The sequence below is a fragment of the Callorhinchus milii genome, unplaced genomic scaffold (genome assembly GCF_018977255.1).
Source record: "Callorhinchus milii isolate IMCB2004 unplaced genomic scaffold, IMCB_Cmil_1.0 Scaffold5, whole genome shotgun sequence".
Taxonomy (NCBI): Eukaryota; Metazoa; Chordata; class Chondrichthyes; order Chimaeriformes; family Callorhinchidae; genus Callorhinchus; species Callorhinchus milii.
In genome coordinates, this window is record NW_024704746.1 from 6,973,128 (window position 1) to 6,996,902 (window position 23,775).

Below are 23,775 nucleotides of genomic sequence, written 5' to 3' on the forward strand. Positions count from 1 at the left end.
GACAGGTACTGCTCCAGCAACTGCTTACTTTATTCACTTATCATTCATAGCTCCCCGATGTTCTGGCACTCTGTGCACTAATGAGAGTATAAATGTTCTCAAAGCTAGCATGCAGTCCTACAACTGACCCTAGGTAACAGAGTCACTCCCCACTTCATTTCCTTACTCAACTGTCAATTTTTAAAACATATGCACAGCACATATGAGCCAGGAATATAAATATTTAGGTGAGGACTGTGACAAATTCTAAAGGTAATGTTTCTGAAAAGTTAGCTGCTTGTTTTCCACTGTCTGGCTCTCAGATACCAACCTCCCAATCACCAACAAAGTATCTCTCTCTCAGCCACCATCTTACCACCAACAGAGATAGCCAGTATAAAAAAGAATGACAGATTGACAGACACATAAAACTGTCCGTGCTTCTCTCAAATACTAGTTCCTCTATCACCAGCATCGATGTTCCATTACACATATTGGGTTTCTTCAGGTTTAGTGAAAACCTATCTGACCTTGGAACATGAATATGCTTTCCAAAGGCTATGGACTTAATGGGACACATACTTAAGCCAAAGCCAAGCATGCACCAGATGTGCGTGAATTATTAACTTTTACCTAAGGACTTTCTGTGCTGTAATACACACATTGTGCAGACATCTTGGCTCAGCTTGATAATGCAAATATGTTTTGTATTGGCCCTAGAGTATCATAAGTGTAGAAAATGATTCTTGTGATGTGCACTGCTCAGTATTGGCCTACAAAATGTACTCATCTGATGGTAGTATAAAATGAGAAAACTTCATGTTATTCCATAGGGAAGAGAAGGTGTCACCGCCTATGGAGGTGTGTATCAAACAGAACAGGTATTCAGCTTCTTTGATTCTCTGGGCTGGAGGTTATCATGTTCACTAAGCTCATGTTGCACCAAAGCATATGGAGCAGGAAGCTCCAAGCTTGAATCCATGTTGTGTTCACTGAGATCAGCTGAACTGGCTAAATATTAGCCTGGATTCCCAATCCTCAGCACAACCCAGTTCCTTGCTGCTGGCAAACGTGTGTGAGAGTTTGGGGTGAGAACAAGATTAGGGTTTGCTATGAATATTCTCCCCACAATGAACAGCGTCCCGGTACTCAATTGGAGGAAGTAATAGAAGAGGAACTGTACCACAAAGGAAAAAGGAAAACATTTTTGTCTCCATAACAAAGTTAGTACTGGACATACAGTTGCTTTTCTTTATCTGGTTTGCGTGAGGCTGGTGCCTTATTTCAAATATGAACGTAATAAAAAGAAATAAAATGAAATGTACTGGAGCAGGAATTTAAGGACTCCAGTCAGGGAGACGGTGAAGAAATGCCCATTCCTATTAAAATATTTTACTGGCACTTATGTAGCCAATAAAACTCTCCTGCCAGTCTATCTTAAGAAGTGAGCCCTCATTAGGGGCACTTTTACTGAGTTCCCGCCGGCTGAGCTAATCACTTTCTTGATGTTGCAAATATTAAAGCAAGGTGAACCTTTCAATATTTTACTGCATCTTGCGAGATGTGGTTTTGTTCCCGCCCTCTGGAAAGGACCGTGGCAGATTTCATACAGTAAAATAAACATTCTTTTATTGAGTACAGATCATTTCATCACGCAAGCAGCAGTCCGGCAGAGCCAGCAACCATTTCTATTGGTGCTCCAGCTCTGGTACCTCTAGCTTCCAATATTTCTCATCATAAAGGTATAACAAAAAGATTGCTTTTTCTGCCATAAACATATGATAGATGCTGTTGTCTCTCTTTTGCTATCTCTGTCGCCTTCTGTCTGCCTCTTGTGCACTGCTCCTCGAACGGTGTCTGCCTCTCATGCTGTGCCTGTTTCTCACACATTCACTCTGTCTCCCAAGCTCTGGTGGTCTCTTGTCTGACTCTAGTAATCTGAGTTTCATGTGTTGTGAGTTTATCTCTCGCACGCTGTCTGTTGCACAGTGCCTGTTGCATTCTGAATGAAGGAAATTGCAGCTCTCCTACCCATTACCCTAGCCAAACTTGGTGATCTCAGAACAGACCTGTTATTGATCCAGAGTCATTGTCGGTCTGTATGGCTCAAGACACCTCCAGGTAGTACAGCTATCCACTGGACTGGAACTGGACACTGCACCACAAACAATTGGTGGCTTTCATCTCACTAATCTAAACCACTTTACTATCTTCATTCATTTAAACCTAGGCAAGACTGAAGTTCTCCTGCTCGGAGGTGCTTTCTCACCACAGACATTGACAGCATTAACCTGCATGGATGCTCACTCCATTTGGTTCATGTCCCCCCACCCCACCCCCTTCTCAATCCATCCCAAGCATCAGCTTTGAGACGTCCTCTCATGAAAGGCACTGTATCAATGTGAATTGTATTATATTATAACCCAGGTATTAACTGGCAGAGGTAAGTGACTTGTGTTCTAATATCACTACCAGTCCTCAAATGCTTTCCAGAATCTGTGACACTCGGACCAAAACATGTGAAGGTTTATTTTGGGTTTGGGAAATTTAAACACCGAGAGTGGAATTCTCTCTCTCTTCTAAATACCACCCTGATGGGATATCAGAATGGGTTTACTGATATTATCTTGTATTTATTTCAGGTGGGGTCGTCCTAAATCCATCCTACTATGGAAGGCCTGGCCACACAAACACGATGATTCACGAGCTTGGTCATATTCTGGGCTTGTACCATGTCTTTAAGGGTGTGAGTGAAAAGGAGTCATGCGATGACCCATGCCGAGAAACTGTGCCTTCCTTGGAGACTGGAGACCTCTGTGCTGACACCGCACCAACTCCTAAAAGTAAACTCTGCCGGGATCCTGACATAGTAAACGACACTTGTGGACCAATGCAATACTACAAGACCCCATTTAACAATTACATGAGCTATACAGGTATGTGTCCTAAATCAGCGCCAAATGCTTTTTCCTACTCACTTTGATGTTACATTTCAGGTATGTTTTAGGCTGCCCACGTCGCACCCAAATCGAATCTTGCTTAATTGTTAAAATCTTTCTTAGGAGGATAGATAATAGTAATGGACCTCTGCATTTTGTTACTGGTCCTTTACATATCTATTCTGCTATAAAGGATTTCGGATCTACGTTGTAAAAGCTGCCCACGTAATGGGGAATGTGATAACTGTTACTCTTAACTCTGTAGATTATTGTGCTGTGGGCCATTGGATTGATAGTAATAATAATCCTTGCATTTGATATTGCTCCGTATCACTTCAAAATATCTCACAGCACTTCACAGAGTTTTTTCTGTAAAGTATAGTGACTAGTTGTAATGAATGCCACATCCAATTTGCTATGAAGTGAATGAACAATTCTTATCTGGGGGAATTGTTGGCCAGGACATGGATGGAATTCTCTTCCATATTTGAATTGTGCCTTGAGATCCTTTAACGTCCACCAGCTTAGACAGATGGGTTAAGGGTTTAATGTTTTATCTCAAGGATGGCACCTCTGACAATGCAGCAGTCCACCCAAAACTGCATTGGAGTACCAGTCTGGACTATTAGCTCAAAGTCGCAGCGTGCAGCTTGAACCACAGAACTTTCTTTAGAGGTTAGACTGCTGCCCAACTAAGACAAGCTAAAGTCAATGATAACACACTTACTGACTGTTACATTGGGTGAGGTAGGTAGTATTCAAATCCCTGACTGTCCAGTGTCTTAGGATGTCCTCCCGACGTGAAAAGCCCTATACACATGTGATTTCTTCTTGTTGTTATACAGACTGAGGATCTTGTCTGAGACTTTCCTATTATTGCTTTGTCAAACAGTATCTAGGCAGTGGCTTCAACAATTGAGCCATTGCAGGACTTCCACCTAAATCTGCTGATATATGCTGTAGCTGCGTATTTAACCCTTCCACTCCCTACTAACTGTACAATTGTCAGAAAAGTGGAACTTTTGTAATATGCTCTTTGGCTATGATTGCATAATGCATGTTTGAGCTTTATCTAACTCCAGGCTTGAAGGTCTCAACAGTTTTCCTCCCTCTACTTCATAACAACGTTTCGGGGTTTTCTGTGGAGCGACTAGTGCACACAGGGTTGGAAAATTGCATACCTTTCCAATCACTGGTAACAATCAGGAAAGAGTACCTTGAATAACCCAGAGCGACTGAGCCTAATTGCAGTCCCTGACCAAACATCACCTCCTCTGACATCAGCTAACTCAACAAGGGCCATGGAAGCAATCTTGGTCCCTGTGTGTGCAGGGCTGCATTCACACTGGTTATTTGGGGTAACAAATCATCCAGTTAGAAATTAAATTATAGGTTTAGGAGGTAAATAACAGTTTTATGTGCGTTGTGTTACTTCTGTGCCTGGCCATCATTGCGGATCTGTTATGAATGAAGAAGTCTTTGTGGACCTCAGCCAAACCAGATGATCACAGTGTTTGCCAGCAAGAGAGAGATGGAAAGTAATGCATCGTAAAGCTATATTAAAAACAAACATTTTCTCAACTAAGAGCAATTTCAGTTGGGAAGCCTTTAAACAGAACCCAAACAAGCACAAATTAATGCCATCTTTAAATATATGGTAAGAATCCAGGATTAAATGCTAACCATAGTTAATCATCCAAATTGATACCATATTTAAGTGAAGATTACAATGTCACTCTGGGAATGGAAATCACATTTATTATTGTTATTTTACTTAGAAAGAAACAAGTCTATATCCAAACTCCAGCAGCTTTCACAAAAGATACTGGGAATTGGGTGAGGGTTAGTTGAGACGTGTTTGCGTAAGTCTGTTTTGAAGGAACTTTTGTAACTTTTGGCAATACATATATAAAAAAATCCTTTTTATTTTGCTTCTTCCCAATTTTTATTTGTATTTATTTAGATTTTTCTCCCTTCTCTTCAAGAGTTACTGCTCCATGTCCCAGAACAAAACCACAAAGCTGGCCAGTGCTTCTTTGCAGCTGGTGGTTAGGAGGTGCACAAGTCAGCCATGGGATGATGACTCTTTCCCTGAGGATCTGACCCCTGCTCGGCGCCTGTCTGTGGTTTACTAACAGTAATGTCCTCGCGTTTCATGTGGCGCTTTATCACGTTGAAACATCTCAAATCGCTTCACACAATGAATTCCTTTGAAGTGAAATGACTCTTTTATAGGGAAAGACAGCAGTTAATTTGCAGTAGCGATGTACCTCCAGCAAAAGCGAGACAGATGACCAGTCAACCTTTTTATTAGCAAATTTGAATGTGAAAGAAATATTGGTCAGGAAATCTAAAGGATTTCCTGCTCTTTTTCACAATAGTGCAGTGGGATTCTTAATATCCATCTGACTAATGTCCAGTTGTTGTTGTTGACTCACTAGGTCAGGGTGACGTGATTATGAGTAAAAGTCTTGGGGTTTCAAAATTGAGACATTCTGATGTAGAGAAGACAGTGCTACCAAATAGTGAGACTGATAGCTTTATATCCAAGAAACCATTTGACACACTCTCGCTGTAATGCACCAGTGTGACTGTAACTCCTTGATATGATGCACACTGTTTACCATTCCCTCTTTTAAAATGCTGCAAACCATCCTATCTTTAACACAGCACATAGCCTCGATGTAACACTTTATGATGAAAGCTAGGTACATTTTTCACTAATTTACCATATCATTCTCAGATTTCAGAATTATTTCTGATTACTTCGTACCTCTAATAAGTATGTTATCACTTGTTTGTATGATAACCCGAGATCATCAATAATAAATTGGTCATTTTTAATCTACGACTTTGTGGGACATTGTTGTGCGCAATTGGCTGCTGCGTTCGCCCACAAATATACAGTCAATTCACTTTACAGTGTGTTCTGTGAAGCGCTTTGGGACGTCCTCCCGATGTGAAAAGCTCTATATCAAATGCAAGGATTATTATTATGATCATGAATATTGTTATCCTCACGAAATTTGTGGGAGCTGGCATCTAATAATCTGTGTAACGTTTACTCCTGTCTCCTGCTTGGCTATCTTTGCAAAGTGAAGTCAGACCTGTGGTAATACTGTGCATTGTTTTTTACATCCTTGTTTCAATGGCTTGTCAGGAAGGCTAGTTGAAGTCAAGATGCTTGAATCATTTAATCACAACAGCTTGATGCTGTAATGGGAGAAAAAAAAACGGGTGGCATTCTGGAAGGATGAGATCAAATGGGCTTTCATCCAAACGTCTCTTGTGATCTTTGTTAATGACCAGATTCCTTCCTATTATGTGTCTCAACTGTATACCCCTCTTAACTCTCCACCCCACTCCCCACCCCTGTTGTGCTCAGGTAGCCTACAGCGCTAACTTGATCTGTAAAGCCAGTGTTTCCAAGGCAGCTAGATTCAAATCCCCTATTGATCATTGAGGGACCAGGAGGTCAAGACTAGCTGGTGGGGCTTCCACTATTACTTCCAGGTGTTTGTACAGAATGGGTCCTGAATAAAATTGACTGTTATCTTGTAGTCACAGATCTTAAAATGTATAATGTGAATTGTTCATTTGCTAAGTCCTTGTCCTGTTTCTTGTTATAATAGCGTCTATCATGTGCGAATTGCCAAATATGGAAATGCCGTTATAAACAAAGAAAAAAATAACTGTTTTTACTGATAAAAGCATGATACACCTCCACGACTGTTACTATTAAATGGCTATTTAAAAGTTGTAAATCAAAAAGGTTTTGAAAAAACTACAGTCAATGGAAAGGACAAGTGAACAAATGAGCAAAGGATGCGTGACTTTTAATTTTGTTCCTAATTTTTAATTGCAAAATAATTTTCTCCTAATAATGATTTAAAACAGGAAAAAGCTTAAGCTAAACCATGTTTGCAGTATGATTGACAGGGCCCAAGTCGGGACTTTAATCACATAGTCTAGGCTGACACTCCAATGCAACAACAACAATTTATATCACGCCGCTCAAGCAGGGTAGCGTCCCAGAATGCCTGCAGTGTTGCCTGCCAGCATACTCCTATACTTTCATCTCAATAACAACAACAAGATTCCATTTATAGAGCGCCTTTCACGTCGGGAGGACGTCCCAAGGCGCTGGACAGTTGGGTCAGGACCCGAGCAGGCGGGAAATGGTCAGGGTGAGGGCAGGGAAGGGAGGGAGCGAGGAGGGGGTAATAATAATAATAATAATCCTTGCATTTGATATAGCGCTTTTCACGTCGGGAGGATGTCCCAAAGCGCTTCACAGAACACACTGTAAAGTGAATTGACTGTATATTTGTGGGCGAACGCGGCAGCCAATTGCGCACAGCAATGTCCCACAAACAGTCGTAGATTGAAAATGACCAATTTATTATTGTTTTTGGTTTTGGAGGGATTATTATTAGCGTGTGGAGTAAGGAAACTTGCCCAAGGTTTCGCCCTGTGCCTGGAATTGAACTCAGGTCTCTCGCTTGCAAAGCGAGTGCTCTAACCACTGAGCTACAGGACTCCACAAGTGGGTAGAGAGTCGAGAGGGGAGCTGAAGGCACGGTCAAAGAGAAAGGGCTTGAGACCGGCTTTGAAGTAGGAAAGGGAGGAGGCGGCGAAGCCACTGGGGGATGGAGTTCCAGAGCCTCGGGGCTGAGAGGCTGAAGGCCCGGCCACCAATGGTAGGGCGGTTGGGGCGGGGGATGTGGAGCAGACCGGAGCCAGAGGAACGGAGGGTACGGGCAGGTAAGTAGTCTGTTTGTCACCATGAGCACTGGTGTAAAAAAACTATAGAAACAGGAGTAGGCCATTTAGCCCTTCACACCTGCTCCACCATTATATCACTTCATAGTGGCTCTTTATTCAATCCCATTTACCCCACCGTCTCTCCATACCATTTAATGTCCTCATTTCCCATCTCTCTCTGAAATGTCTCGATCGATTCTGCATCTATACTTTCCCAGGGGTGATTTATTTATACATTATTAGAACCTTTTGTGTGAGCAAAGCTCATTCTGCCTTCATGTAACAAATTGCAGCCTACAGCTCCCATTGCCATTTTCACACCAGCTACATTAGCTCTCTCTGAGTAAGACTCCATTTCAGGGATACATGGTGCTTAAGTATGGACAGTTTTGACCTATTGGCCCACATTCATGAACAATAAAGTTGAAACTACCAAAGTAAGTAACTTCAGGCAGTATAACCAGAGAGAGAAAGCCTTTACTAGGTTCAACCTGTAGTTGCTGAGGTGCAAATATGTCTCTCTTTCTAATAATCCTTGATGATTCATTGATGTTAATGTCCTGTAGCTCAGTGATTAGAGCACTCGCCTTGCAATCGAGACATCTGGGTTCAATTCCAGGTAGGGAAACCTTGGGCAAGTTTCCTTACTCCACATGCCTCATAATAATCCCTCCAAAAAACAAAAACAATAATAAATTGGCCATTTTCAATCCATGACTGTTTGTGGGACACTGCTGTGCGCAATTGGCTGCTGTGTTTCGTCCACAAATATACAGTCAATTCACTTTACAGTATATACTGTGAAGTGCTTTGAGACGTCTAGAAGATGTGAAAAAGTGCTATATCAAATGCAAGGATGATTATTATTATTATTACTATTATATAGTCTCTAACTATGATGCTCTTCTTTGTGACCTGACCTTACTTTGAAATGCTTCTCAGCATGATTTATTTTTGCTAGATTTCTGTAAGTAATTGCTGTGAGGTCTCCGTTACTTATAGATTTTCATACATTGTATGCATTTAACCATGGACATGTTCATATCAATTTGCTATTGTGCTATTTAGTACAAAATTGGCTATTTGCTGAGTAAACGTGACCTTGTTTCTCCTTGTGTTTTGCACTCCTTTTATCTACAGATGATGGCTGCACTAATAACTTCACACCAAACCAGGTGGCTCGTATGCACTGTTATTTGGACCTGGTTTATCTTGGATGGATCCACTCTAAAAAGCCATCTCTCGCTCCCATTCCTGTGGCCCCAGAAGTGATAGCACAGACAGTAAACTCTGTCACCATTCATTGGTTGCCTCCAATTAGTGGGATGCTCTACGAAAGGTGAGACTTTGAATACTAGTATCCAAAAGGAACCCTATTTTTGCTTTATGCAGATTCCTGATCGCTTTTGATCATATACAACAACATACATTTGTTTTGGGGACCATGCTGTGTGAGAATGGCTACAGCATTTCCATGCAGCAAATAGTCACAACACTGTACAAAGATTACTGTAAAGCATTTCGAGACTTTTTGATTTGTAAACAGCTATAAGTTCTTCCTTCTGATTGATAAAAATAATTCCCATTAATAAGTACATTGGCATTTTTAGCAATCAATACCAGTGCTGACCCACATGCAATACATTCTGGAGGCGATGAGTTAATCACAGAAGATCACACGGTTTACTACTGCTATGTTTCCTTGATCTTATTGAGGGAAGATGCATTCCGTTTAATTTGTTGACGTTCTTGTTTGTATAGGGATTAGATCAGAATTTTTTTGACTTCTGAACTTGGGGCTTATGTGAGGAGCAGTGTTAATAAAGCTTGGTTTTCCCAGAAACAGCAGCTGTTCCTCAGTTCATGTGCCAGTATGTGTAATGTCACACCTACATTGTGTCACTTTCTTGTGCCCGGATAAACGTTTATCCTAGTCAGGATTCAGAAGAAAACTCTAGTTAAGGTGTACTTCAACATGCCATCCTCTTAAAACCGCACAAAAACTATGCTTCCGAGCTGGCAGGGAATTCTTCTCAGAAACCGTGGAATTAACGATCATTTCAGGAAAATGGCAGTGATTTTACAGCAACATTATGTGGGATTTACAAATTCAGAGCAAAGCTAGCCAGAAGTAGGCCAACATCTGTGAGTGATTCCTTTGGCAGTGACAGAGCACAGCTTGCGCAAATGTTAGTATGCTGTATGAAGACCATATGCAACATCTAAAAGGTTTGCGGGATGGATCATATTTAAAACCACTCTACTTGGTCACTAGGTTGTTGAGGCTTGCTGTTGCTTTCCATGCAGCATCATTTCTCCAGGTACCAAGTGAACCACAGTAGCTGATCGTCATGTTTCTTTTATGGTATCAATATTGGATTGCTTTGACACAACATAATGTGGAGTCGTTTAGCGTAATTGTTAGAGCACTCATCTCGTTAGCGAGAGGACCAGGCAGGGCAAGTTTCTTTACTCCACAAGCCTCTGTTTACCAGTATGTAGGAGCCCAGTTGTTAATCAATTGGCCGTCTGCTTTTTTGGGGGTAACAATCCTTTCAAAAATATAAATAAAAATAATAATAATTTGATCACTCAATGAACGACTATTTGTCGTGTGCAATAGGCTGCTGTGTATCGCCCACAAGATGTACAATCAATTCACTTCACAATGTTTTATGTGAAATGTTTTCTCGAAGTCGTGATAAGGGCTCTACATAAAATCCAAAGAGTATTATTATTACTACGATAAAGCTCATTAAAATCTGAAAATGGAAGCATTTGAGATGACAGATCAGATCCTGTGTTTTTTGGTTCGATAAATTCATTTTTCTAGTTTCTTTCCTTGCTCATTATACCCTCAATATTGCTCCAAGAGACAGAAAGAGAGTGCACAGTTGGCTTTCAGGCTGTTGCCAGAGTAAATGAAAAAAGGCATGCAGAATGCATTGTAAACTCATTGTCTTATTACCCTCCTTGTCAGTCTGTGATTACATAGCCACTGACAGGAACCATCTGACATCTCCTTCCCTGTGGTTAGTTTACACTGCTAACCTGATCGGGGTGGGAAAGTTGTAATGTAGACAATGGGTACACAAAGTACCGCCCACAGGCTAAATCAGCAATGCCAGGCATATTAGACTTACTGCAAAAGGCGATGCTAAATTAAAAAAATGCTTTCTTGATCTGGTACATGATTTTATTCAGGTTGACATTTCAGCGCAATACTGGGAAATTACTGCATTGGCATTCGAAAGAGGTTTTAACCCAAGCTCCTGTTTACTGTTCAGGTGAATATTTAAGATCTCATGGCATTATTAATATCATAGACTGGAATATTCACTTTCCTTTTCAATAAATGCCGTGGAGGATTTTAAAAAGTCCACCTGAACCTCAGTTTAATCTCACCTGAAGGATGGCACCACCAATTCAGCAATACCCAATACTGCATTGGTGTGTGATTCCAGATTGTGAGTGCAACATCTTGACGTGGGGCTTGAACTCACAACAATCTTACTGAGAGGCAAGAGTGCTATTAACCGTACCAAACTGAAACCTTGAGAATGTTTCAGAGTATTCAGAGGATTAAGGGTGTGTAATTGTGGACATTATTTTGTGATTCTCCACAGACTATTTTTCTATTTTTCTTTCCTAGAGAGGTGGGAACGCAGTGTGGAGATTGCAGTGAAGATGGGACATTGTATCAGTATGCACACACAGCCTCGTCCCCTCGTGTCTGTGATTCCTCTGGTTACTGGACCCCTAAAGAGGCTGTGGGTAAGAATTTCATAAAAAAAGTTTTTTGTGCTATCTGATCGATTTATCTTGCCCTATTTCTTCCCTCATTCAGTTCACACAATGTCAATCTGTGATTACAACAACAACAACAAGATTCCATTTATAGAGCGCCTTTCATGTCGAGAGGACGTCCCAAGGCGCTGTACAGTTGGGTCAGGACCCGAGCAGGGGGGAAATGGTTAGGGTGAGGGGAGGGAAGGGAGGGAGTGAGGAGGGGGTAGAGAATCGAGAGGGGAGCTGAAGGTACGGTCAAAGAGAAAAGTCTTGAGACCGGCCTTGAAGGAGGAAAGGGAGAAAGCAAGGCGAAGGCACTGGGGGATAGAGTTCCAAAGCCTAGGGGCTGAGAGGCTGAAGGCCCAGCCACCGATGGTAGGGCAGTTGGGGCGGGGGATGTGGAGCAGACCGGAGCCAGAGGAACGGAGGGTTCGGGCAGGTAGGTAGGGGGATAGTAGGTCAGAGAGGTAGGAGGGAGCGAGGCCATGAATGGCCTTGTAAGTGAGGATGAGGATCTTGTATTCGATTACGTAGCCACTGACAGGAACCATCTGACATCTCTTTCAAATGGCCCATTCTCATGTGCGAGCCTCAGATACTGAGTGCCATTATGCTAGTTATCAATGCTATCACAATCCTCAACTCCATACCCACAATTTACACGGTTCACCAGAGGTTACTGGGTAGTGATCCAGAATGTAGTGAAGTATAGTTCTGGGTTTAAAATCCCTTTTCCTTTAAGCATCCATAAACATCATTGGGCATCGAGTGAGATGTTGGTATTTAAGGCGTCCACAACGGCTAAATCCTGGGTAAGTATTCTAGGCCCAACTGCAGTTAGTGGGAGACTAATGAAGCCTATTCCTATAGAAAACGAGGTAAGGTCAAAATTATCCACCCACCCTATTCAATGTATCGGATAGCATCTAGAGCGATGGACTTTGTGTGCTTGCTTCCAATAAAATTGTGGTGATTGCAGATGATGATGTGCTATTGGCATACTCACTTGGGGACCTTGTGTGCTGCACTCACCAAGTTAAACATTAGGACACTGAGTACAACATTACATTGCTTTCAGTCCTTTAAATATCTGGAACAGAAACTCCTTGCTTTTATATTGACACTTCATTGCAGTGCTGGGGGTCTGCTGCATTGTTGGAAGTGCTATGTTTCAGATGAGATGTTAAACCAAAGTCCCGCCTGCCTGTTCACTTTAAATTTGTTGTTCACTTCATGGCTGTTTGTCAGATATTACACTGCGCAGCCATCCACAAAACACAGTATCCCCTTTACATTAAATCCTGTGAAGACCTTGGGCCAGCATCCCATTTGCCTGTGTCTGCCCCTGCAGATTAAATTATAATACTCTATAAAATTGAACTGTTAGGTCTCTTTGCTCATCTAACATACTCCCAACTCTTATTTGTATGTCCCAAGCATATTAACTCATACTTTGACAGCATTCGCACGCTATTCTTGGCCATCCAGCTTCCCCTCTTCAATCATCAACCTCAAGAAACCCTCACTCAATCCCTCCGTGCTGTCAAACTCCTTACCCATTTCCAACTTGCCCTTTCTTTCCAAAGTCTTGGAATGAGTGGTTGGCATCCCGTGTTTCTTGTATCCTCTTAATTTAATCTCTTTAATGGCTTCTCCAACTACAGTGCACAGTCACATGTTCCTCAAGATGCTTTTCTTGGTCCTCTTCTTTTCAACATCTATATGCCTCATTTGATGCCATCATCTGTAGGTTGATGATACCTAACTCTATCCCTCTGCCTCTACCCTCATTTGTAGGACCAAAGCCATTCTGAACAAATTGTATAGCGCCTGTCACATTCAGATGATGTCCCAAATCTTGAATGAATTCTAACCTCCTACAGTTAGATATCAATAAAACTAAGGTTCTCTTGCTTGCTTCTCTCTGCACCTTCTCACTGACTGCATCTCACGGAGATGGTGAGGAATATCGACTTCTCACCCCACTACGCTGTACTTCAAGCTTTACACTTGGGCTCTCATTCATTTCACTTTCTTCACCTTCCAACCTCATCTATCTCCATCAATATTTTTCTGCCCAGGCAATTGAGACCCTCACCCACATTCTCAACAAGTCCATTATTCCCATGTCCTGATGACTGGAATCTTTAAACTACTTGTATCAATCCAAAGACTTGTCCTGATACAGGGGCGTAGTCGTTCAGTTTTGCTAAGGAGTGAGCAGGGTTTGTGATTATGTCAAACCAATCAACCAGTCAAGTCTAATTTTGTCACACACTGATGATTAGATACTTGGTTACTTTTTTCCAACATGTTGAAAGTGTGAAATCCATAAGAAAATGCATAATAGAAAATCTGCTACAGTTAGTGATGGGTGATGATAGACCTGGCCATCTCTGAATTGCAAGTTACATTTTGGGTAAAAACGATATTGGGTGCTTGCAGGGCAAAAGCTTGATTGAACATGAGATTTAATGTCCAAAGTTTGTATTACTTACAAATAAATTAAACTTTGAAACTGGAAGCTGGAGTTGTAATGCTGTGATGATGGCTTGATCTGGTACTCTGATGTTAGGTGGGCTTGGATATGTTATCCAATTGTAGCCTTTAACTCTTGCCGTTTATTCTATGATGTATGCATGAAACTGATTATGCTCCTTGGGAAGCAATGGGTACATTGTCAAGTAGTGCCTGTAATTTGTACATGAATATGGAAAGTGGGGTGGGGAGGAGCATAAGCTCACGTGTTGTGCGAATTGTTCCAACTCTCAGTTTGACGTATGAAAGTTGTATGAAAATCCCTCAGTACTTAGCAGGACCTGGAGGTGTTTGGAACTGTTTGATCACACAGAACTGCCGATTTTTTTTTCACTGACTCAAAAACAGGTGGGAAGCATCTGGCTGTATAGCGTGGCCTTGATTAACAGAGTGTTGGGAAATTAAATCCAAAGGAGAAAATAATACTGGGAAGATCATGAGAAAAACATGAGTTGCTGACAGAGGGGAGGGCCATGAAAGTCTTTGACCCACACCATGCTGCAGTGGGCAGGTTCACATGGCAGTGTACACAGTATACATTATTAGGAGGAGACCTAGGACTTGGAAGGGCAGACCAGTCACTGGGGGTAGGAAATCATCCCATTCAGCTCCTGTTAACCTTGCAAGCCAAAGCCCTAATGGTAGGATGGTCCTAACTGGACAAGTAGCGGGAAAGCTTGCAAGATGGTGATATCAATGGCCAGCTTTGCTGGTTTAGCTGGTCAGACTCCAGCAGTTACCCCAGTGTACAGTCTGGGGTCCCCAAGCCTTGGCTCTTGCCATTGTTCTTTTTCTTTCCTTGTTTCCAACAGTATTGAGTTGGGTCTAGTTCCTAGTTAACTTCCCTCCACAAGGCTCTGGTTCCTTGACGATGTGACCATTCTTCACAGATGAGCCTAAACAGTGAGTGTTGGCAGGCGACACAAGCACTGAGCAGGGTTGAGGGTGAATATCACAGGTAAGCCCAGTCCTGTCCTATCCCAACATCAGCACGTGTTTTCCAGCAGGGGTCACTGAACGGCAAGTGAAAGAAAGAACTCTGGTGTGGGACTCTTTTTTCTCTCTAAACAAACATAGACTCCAAGTCTACCATTTCCCAATTGGCGCTGTTGATTGCATAGATTACTATCACTCAGGAAATGGAGTCCTGTCTATTTTCAAAAAAATACAACAATTCAATACAGAATACCGCAAGGCAGAGCTGGCGGTGAATTGCAAGCTGCAATTCACCCTTGGAAGTTCTGTTGATGTTTCTTGGTGCGATCTATGACATCTCATTAGACCTCAACTGAACAACACTCTTTCTTGCAGTTTCTTGCAAGTGTTAATATAATTGATAGAGATTAGGTCACTGGAGGTCAATGCTGGAAAAGTCTTGAGCAAGTCAAAAATGTTAAAAATACAAGCAGCTCTGAAACTTAGTAGTTAACTCATTGACTACAGGACATTCCCGTGACGTTTAAAAGTCAAGATAAACGGACACAAAACATACACACTCATTTATAAGATAACACAATATAGCAGTAATTATCACAATAAGTGCAAATTGAAATCTGATATGTTGTTTATATTGGATGTCCGGGCTGCTTTGTTGATTTGTTTAACGGTTTGATGCTGTGAAGTTGATCATTAGGGGAGAGCGGCAGCCTTTAAAGAAACAGGCACAGCCGTGAATTAGAGAATCCAATGTCGGAATTCCTCTACTATTATGGGCATAGAATTATAGGAAGTTTACACTAGAATCACAAAAGGCAGCGCTGTCTGAAAATAGCATGTTTTTAAAGCAACACATCCAGTTGATGAATATGTGGAATTAGACCCTCCATCTCTCACACTCCTCAACTGATTTTTCTGTCAAATAATTATCCAACTGCCTTTTGAAGATGCTAGCAGATTTGTCCCCACCATCTCCACCCATTCCACATATTCACCATGCGCTGTGTAAAGTTATTATATTTCAACTGTTCAATGTCCCTCTTCTGAGATAAGTCTGAAAAAGTTTTTTTTTGTAGTTTTGTGACCATGTTTAACAGATTATTAGGTTGATCCATACACTTCAGGATCTTCTCCTTGTAACTCAAAAACTATTTCTGACTAGCTTTTTGGTTGACCTTCGCTGTATCCTCGCCAAGACAAACCAGAATGGTACACAGTACTACGGGTGAGGCAAGGGCAGTGCTGTGCAGAAGTTCAGAATCACGTCCTGTGACATAATGTTCTGCATATGAGACATTTAGCTACAAATACCAGGATACACCCTTTGTATTTAAGGTAATACGCTAATCTGGAAATTCTTCTAACAACAACAAATTGCATTTGTATAGCACCTTTCAAGTCAGGAGGACATCCCAAGGCGCTGGACAGTCAGGCATTTAGATCCAAGCTGGGGTCGGGATCAGGAGGGGTGGAGGGTAGGGAGGTTAGGAGGGTGACCGAAGGCGCAGTCGAAGAGGAGGATCTTGAGACGGCCCTTACAAAACTTATAAAGTCTGCTGTGTGCAATTGGCTGTCGCATTTCACCCACAAAATATACAGTCAATTCACTTCACATTATATCCTGTGAAGTGCTTTGAGTCGTCTCGAAGATGTGATAAGGCGCTATATCAAATGCAAGGATTATTATTATTATAAACTCACTCAAGTTTTGTTTCCATCACTTATGATGCTGCCTGAACTCATGGGGTAGCTTACAGTTAATAACGCCCTCTGACTATCTGTAATTCGATACATTACACCACGTACTTACATGTCAGTAAATGTTCTTTTCAGCTGTGTCACTGTCACCTCTGGTCCCTTCTGAAATGGAGGGATCCTGATGATCTTGTACTTAATGGGCTTGCATTCGAAGCACAAGGGATCGTGAGATTTTGAGGTCAACAGGGCAGCATCAAGCTCCATTTTCTCATCAAATGTGTAGATCTTCACACCAGTGACTTTTTTCTTGACGTTCAGTTTGACAGTGAGAGGAATGTCACAAAAGACGTAGTAGGCCCCTAGCTCAATTTGTTCTCCGTTGCTGGTTAAGATCTTAATGTTAGAGATAGCCCTGTCTGTGCTTGCAGACATATAGGTCACCCACGCAGTCAAGGACTCAGCGATGACAGGGTGCAGGAAGTGAAGCTCCAACATGCACCCATCAGGCTGAGGACAGGGCACGGTCATGTTCATATGGTAGAGGTGAAGCTCTGGATTCCAGGCATGTAGGCTGGGCTCACACGGCTCATCCACATCAGGAGTCCCTGCACCAGATATTACAGCTTTATTTTTGAATCAATACACATCATTTGTCATAGCATAATCACATCGTGTTTTTATTGCTGTGAGAAATTGGCTGCCCCGTTTCGCTCACAAAATGCACAGTCAATTCACTTTACAGTATATTCTCCTGTAGCTCAGTGGTTAGAGCACTCGCCTCGCAAGCGAGAAACCTGGGTTCGATTCCCAGCAGGGCGAAACGTTGGGTAAGTTTCCTTACTCCACACGCCTCTGTTTACCTAGCTGTAAGTAGATTGTTCGTCGATTGGCGGATCGCTTTTCCGAGGGTAATAAATCCTTCAAAAAATAAAAGAATAATAAATTGGTCACTTCAATCCACGATTGTTTGTGGGACACTGCTGTGCGCAATTGGCTGCTGCATTTCACCCACAAAGTATACCGTCAATTCACTTCACAGTATATTCTGTGAACAGTTTTGAGATGTCTCAAAGACGTGATAAGGCGCTATATCAAATGCACAGATTATACTATTGCCTTATTGCTTTTGATGTGGAGAGCTTTGAGACATCTCGACCTGCAAGGATTATTATTATTAAATGCAAGGATTATTATTATTCATATTCAGACTCTTTTAAAGACTAAAATTCTCATCTCATGTTTACTTTAATTTTTTCCCCTCCCCCGTAAATTTTCTCCGTTCCTGAAGGCACTGGCTCATGGTTGAGTACAGTTCCACGGATGCTGGCTGCACTCGGATATGTTGCCCAAGAGGCCAAATTTCATACACCAGTCCAGACAGTGAGCTTCCGTAGCAGGAAACATCACAGCCAAGCATGATCCAGGCCTGAACCCAATATTGATACATGCACACTTTCTATAGACACTCGCTGGAGAACTACCAGCAGCGGGAAAGGATTTTTCCCTTCCAAATTCTAATGCTGTTCTGGCTGAGATCAGCTAACATCAGTGAAAACTAGGGTTCAAACCTTGGACATTTATCCAATGCTTAGCTCAGTTACACAGAGGAGTAAACTTACTGCTGAGTAACACTGCTTTTTGCATGTAACAAGATTATCACGATCACACCCAGGATAAATACACTGGAACATTTCCTCTACTGAGACCATCAAATTCATTTTAAATATGATTAATAGTGCTTGCTTTTGATGTAGCGCCTAAAAACGTTTCAGAATGCTTCACAGGATTGACTGTAAAGTGCGGTGATTGTGTATTTGTAGGTAAACGTGGCAGCCCATTTGCACGAAGCAATATAATAATAATAACATCAGAAGGACTTCTCAGCGCTATGAAATAGAGTATCCTACAAATAGTCATGAACTGAATGACCAATTTTATCTGAAAGATTGTTGGCCAGGATACCGGGAACAACTCCCTTCTCCTTTGAAATAGAGTTGAGAGATTTTTACCACCTCAGTTTAACACCTCATCCAAAGGACTGCACCTCCGACAATGCATTGCAATATCTGCTTCTCCCAGCACTGCACTGGAATGTCAGTCTAGATTACGTGAGCTCATCATGGGGTCTGAACCTACAATTATGCTTACATTGAATTAAGTACACAGCCAGCTGAAGTGCAAGACAAACATACAATAATAAAGCTCCTTTAATAGTGTGCTAAGAGGGCTGCAATCAGAGTTTTACAGAGTAGATATGATAATAATAATTATAATTAATTCTTGAATTTGATCTAGCCGCTTATCATGTTATTGAGACATCTCAAAGCTCTTCACACGATAAATTGCAGTGGCTGTGTATTTCGTAGGCAAATGTGGCTGCCAATTTACGTACCGTAATGTCCCACAAACATCTCATGAAGTGATTTTATTGTTTGCTTACAAAATACACATTCCTATATACCTTACAATAAACATTCTGTGAAGCATGTTGAAATGTTCTCCCAACATGAAATGTACTACTTAAATATAAGGATTATTATTAGAATTATTATAATTGTTGGCCAGGACACCAGGAAAAGCTCTCTTCTCTTTTTGAGTGGTGGCATGGGATCTTCAATGTCCACCTGAACAGACAGACTGAACAGACAGACAGTTAATGCCTCATCTGAAGAATGGCATGTCCGACAATGCAGCACTGCATGGAAGTGTTAGGTTAGTCTGTGAGTTTAAAGTCCTGACGTGGGGCTTGAATCCACAACCTTCAATGGCAATAGTGCTGGCGACTTAGCCAGATAGTGATATATGATCATGTATTATAATTTGGTATATCACAAGAAGCTGTGTTTCAAATGTCTTCAAACTCATTTCAGCTTGGATCCTTGCAGTTGTAGGATTTTTATCCTTTCATCTGAACTGAACTTGAAGCCTGTTCTCAGAAGTGAAAGAACAGTAGAATGTTTTATCACTACACCAATAAACCCCAGAAGTGAAAGGACATATTAGCGATGATCAAAGCCACTACATTTACTTTCTACCATCACACATCCAACTTGTTGAGTTGACAGAGGAAGTTACATAACTAACATGTGACGTCTGGTTACATAAGAACATAAGAAATGCTAGACGGAAAAAGACCAAAGTACATTTAGTTTGCCTTCCACCTTCCTGGCAGTCGCTTGCACATATCTCCCAAACTACCTACGTACTATATCCTATAATGTTATTTCCTAAAAGAAAACTATCTAATCTGCGTTTGAAAGAATCAACACTCCTTTTGGTTGTACTGTACTGAACTTACACATGGAGCTCCAGCAACTGCCAATGCTCAAATGCATACCTACAAATGGTATACAAAAACCTCTACTACAGGACCACATGTTCCAATGCAGGTCCCCTTTTCTTTTTGGCCAGCTGGGTGTCTGTCACATGAGAAAACCCATCATCGTTGCTTAAGAGTAGTCAACCAAACTTAGAATTCCATTCATCCCACCTACACATGAAGATTTCAGAAATACATTGTTGGAATGGAGGGACACGTCCTGCTGACCTAATTCGGGTAAGTATTAAATGCAGGTCAGTCCCAGTCCCTTTATATAAACTTTTGCCTTGATCTTTGCAACACTGAAGAGTGCCAACTGCTTCTGCACTTACAGAAATAAAAGTAAAGTTTATTTGGCAGGGCTAATAGCCTGGCCAGTCTGGCACCTGGCTGCAATGATGTTGATGTCTTGGGAAGGCTCCGTTTGGGAATTATCCAGGCTTATCAGGAGCCATGACTGTGCTGTGTGTCGGACAGTTCTAGCTGCATGGAGGGCTACATCTGAAGGTCATGCAGAATTTGATGAGTAGGCATCATACATACAACAACAACAACAAAATTACATTTGTGTTGCACCTTTCATGTAAGGCGGACGTCCCAAGGTGCTGGACAGCCAGAGTTTCGGACCCGAGCTGGGAGTCGGGATCGTGGAGGGTGGAGGGCGGGGGGGAAGCAGGGTGATCGAAAGCACGGTCTAAAAGGAGGGTCTTGAGATGGGTCTTGAAGGAGGCAAGGGATGGGGCGAGGAGGAGTGATTGCAAAATGGAGTTTCAGAGGATGCTGGCAGAGTGACAGAAGGCCTGCCAGCCAATAGTGGGTGAGCGAGGTGGGGGACCTGAAGTAAGCCGGAGCCCGCTGGGTGGAGGGAGCAAGCAGGATGGTAGGAGGTCAGGAGGTCGCAGAGGTAGGTGGGAGCAAGACCATGGAGGGCTTTGAAGGTGAGGACCAGGATCTTGAACTGTATCTTGTGTGATGGAAAGCCATTGGAGTTGGGCGAGGATGGGGCTGATAGGGTCACGGAGCCTGGTCGGGAGAGGACGCGGGCTGCAGAATTCTGGATGATCTGCAGCCTATGGAGGGAGGACTTGGGGAGGCCAACAAGCAATGAGTTTGTATAGTCAAGCCTCGATGTAATGAGGGCATGTATGAGGGTTTCGGCGGCCTGCGGTGTGAGACAGTGGTGGAGCCGGGTGATGTTGCAGAGATAGGGGAAGGCAGAGTGGGTCATGGCACAGATGTGGGGTAGAAAGGTTAGTTGAGGGTCAAACAAGACCCCAAGGTTCCGGACTGGCTTAGTGAGGTGGAATGTGCAACCATGGATGGTGATGCTGTCAGCGCCTGAGGTGAGGAGGCGCTGACGGGAGCCAATCAGGAGAGCCTCGATCTTGTTGACGTTCAACTGAAGAAAATTAGCTCTCATCCAGGACTTGATGTCTGACGGAAATTCTGTCAGGAAAGCAGTGGTCCTGGAGTCAAGGGTGAAGTCAGAGAGGCATAGTTGGGTGTCATTCCTATATATGTTGAAGTGGACCCCATGTCTGTGGATGATATCACCAAGAGGAGCATATTAAAGAGGAGGGGACTAAGGACAGAGCTCTGAGGAACGCCGCACGAGATGGTGTGGGAGCTAGAGAAAAAGTCACATGGTAAATGACCTGTATTTAAAGCCAGCCCAAAGGAATGCACGTTTGCTGGTGCTCTGCCCATCTCTTTGAAACCTAAGGAATTTAGAATCATCTTGCCACTGTTGAGCTTCAGTCCTCTGGAGCTTAAACTAGGACCACTCCTCCTTGCAGTAGGATTGTCTCAACACTCCTTGGATGAATTGCCGCTATGGAGATCCTTGTAGTCATTGAATCTTACAGCACAGAAGGAGGCTATTTGCCCCAGCATGTCTGTGCCAACTCTTTGAATGAGCTATCCAACTAGTACCACACCCCCACTCATAGTTGCAGTATATATTCAGTCTATTGGTAGATTGTGGTCATATTTGCTGGCGGCTTGCCTACATTGGTGCCAGTTTTATCAGTGTATCCATTGAACATATGTGCCAACTGTAACTGGATTGACTTAGAAGATGATCATCCCTACGTTGTGCAGGAAGTTAAATCTTAATACACCAGGATGTACATTCATAATCAAAAATCTTCTGACTTCTGCTCTGTCTCTCTAGTGCTGCTCCCTAAATTCCATTTGTCTTCCTTGGTTGCCTTCCTTCCTGACCATCGATGGGCAAGCTTTCAGACATTCTGCCCCTGTTCTCTGGAACTCTAACCAGTGGTTCCTCCACCTAGCCTCCTTCCTCCTTGAATTCAAACCTGCCTTCAAAACAAATCCTCCCCGTGTGAAAGGTGCCATAAAAATGTAAATTGTTATTGTTGAACACTGTGTTGAAGGTTTCAAAGACCATTTCCCCAGATCTTTCTCCCAGGTTAATAATAAATTCTAATAATAATCTTTGCATTAGTTATTTCACGTCTTAGAGATGTCACAAAGCATTTCACAGAATGTGCTGTAAAGTGAATTGACTGTATATTTTGTGGGTGAAACTCGGCAGCCAATTGTGCACAGCAGTGTCTTACAGTTATGGATTGAGTGACCAAATTATTATACTTTCTTTTTTTGAAGGGATTATTACCCGCGGAAAAGTGATACTCCAATCGACTAACAATCACGTTCTTATTTACTGCTAGGTAAACCAAGGTGTGTGGAGTAAGGAAATTTGCTTAACATTTCGCCTTGCAAGCGAGAGGAACCCAAGTCCTCTCGCTTGCGAGGTGAATACTTTAACCAATACGCTACAGTTTGTGTCCAGTAAGCATGTATGATTTAGATTAACATATTGCTTTCTTCTGGGGTACCTCAGAAGAAGACTAAAAGGAGCGAGTTTGCATCAAGTTCCTGTGTCCTTAGCAACATTGGTTGTTACTAATGTGTTTATACCTCAAGCTTTGCACGTCAACCATTTGATTTTTCTGTGGAATTTGCCCTGGCTATTGTCAGCAATACATAAAAGGTCTTCTTATAGTGTACAGACTTGAATCTGGGCAGCAAATTCATAATATTGCTACATTTCTCTTTACACAGAGAACAGTTATAAACGAGTGGGAAACTCTTGCCCACAATACAATTGGATAAAAGACAACAAATGCTAGAAATGGCAGCAAGCTGGCTAATGACTGTAAAAGTGAATATCCCAAATCCAGATAAATGTGCAAATAGTTTGCCAAGAAATATTCCACTTGGATCTGTGCCACTTACGAATGGTGGATAGAACAAAAACAGCCTATTTTAACATCTTTATACCTCAGCCCTGTTTAATCATTCATGTTGCAAACCCATCAAAACAAAAACATCAGACAACAGTTAACAAAAATAATGTGTCTTACATGGAAGTAAGCAGATTCTTTCTCACAGTGTGACCATCACCATGTGAGTGATTGAAAACAGTGTATTTGAGGGATATTTCATGCAGTCATGAATTATTTCATACAATGTAAGTGAATAGAAAGTTCTCGCTTCGTTACAGAGCTCCACAAAATGATAAGTCATTGAGATCGTCTTACTCGAATTTCATGCTTGGAATTGACATTGGAGTGGAAAACATCCATGCAAACATTTGTACAGTTTTATAATGGAATTTGGAGAGAAAATAACACAACCTGTCCAAAATTCCTAGCAAAACTCCTTGGGCCTTTTCTCAGCATTAAAGAATTCTCGTTATCACCGATAAGACCTTAACTGGCCCTTATTAATGCTTGAGGTAAAACCAAGGTTAGTTTACTCTGTTTGATTACTTTAAGACCACCAAGT

The 23,775-nt window shown here is 42.1% G+C and overlaps 1 protein-coding gene across 1 annotated transcript in view; it reads left to right on the forward strand.

Moving 5' to 3' along the window:
- pappa2 (pappalysin 2) overlaps window positions 1-23,775 on the forward strand; it is a 130,455-nt gene that overhangs the window by 53,988 nt on the left and 52,692 nt on the right. Inside the window, exons 5-8 of the mRNA XM_042334959.1 lie at window positions 2,622-2,915; window positions 8,823-9,021; window positions 11,335-11,476; window positions 12,843-12,896. Coding sequence (XP_042190893.1) covers window positions 2,622-2,915; window positions 8,823-9,021; window positions 11,335-11,476; window positions 12,843-12,896 — 689 coding nt within the window. The remainder of the gene's footprint in view (window positions 1-2,621; window positions 2,916-8,822; window positions 9,022-11,334; window positions 11,477-12,842; window positions 12,897-23,775) is intronic.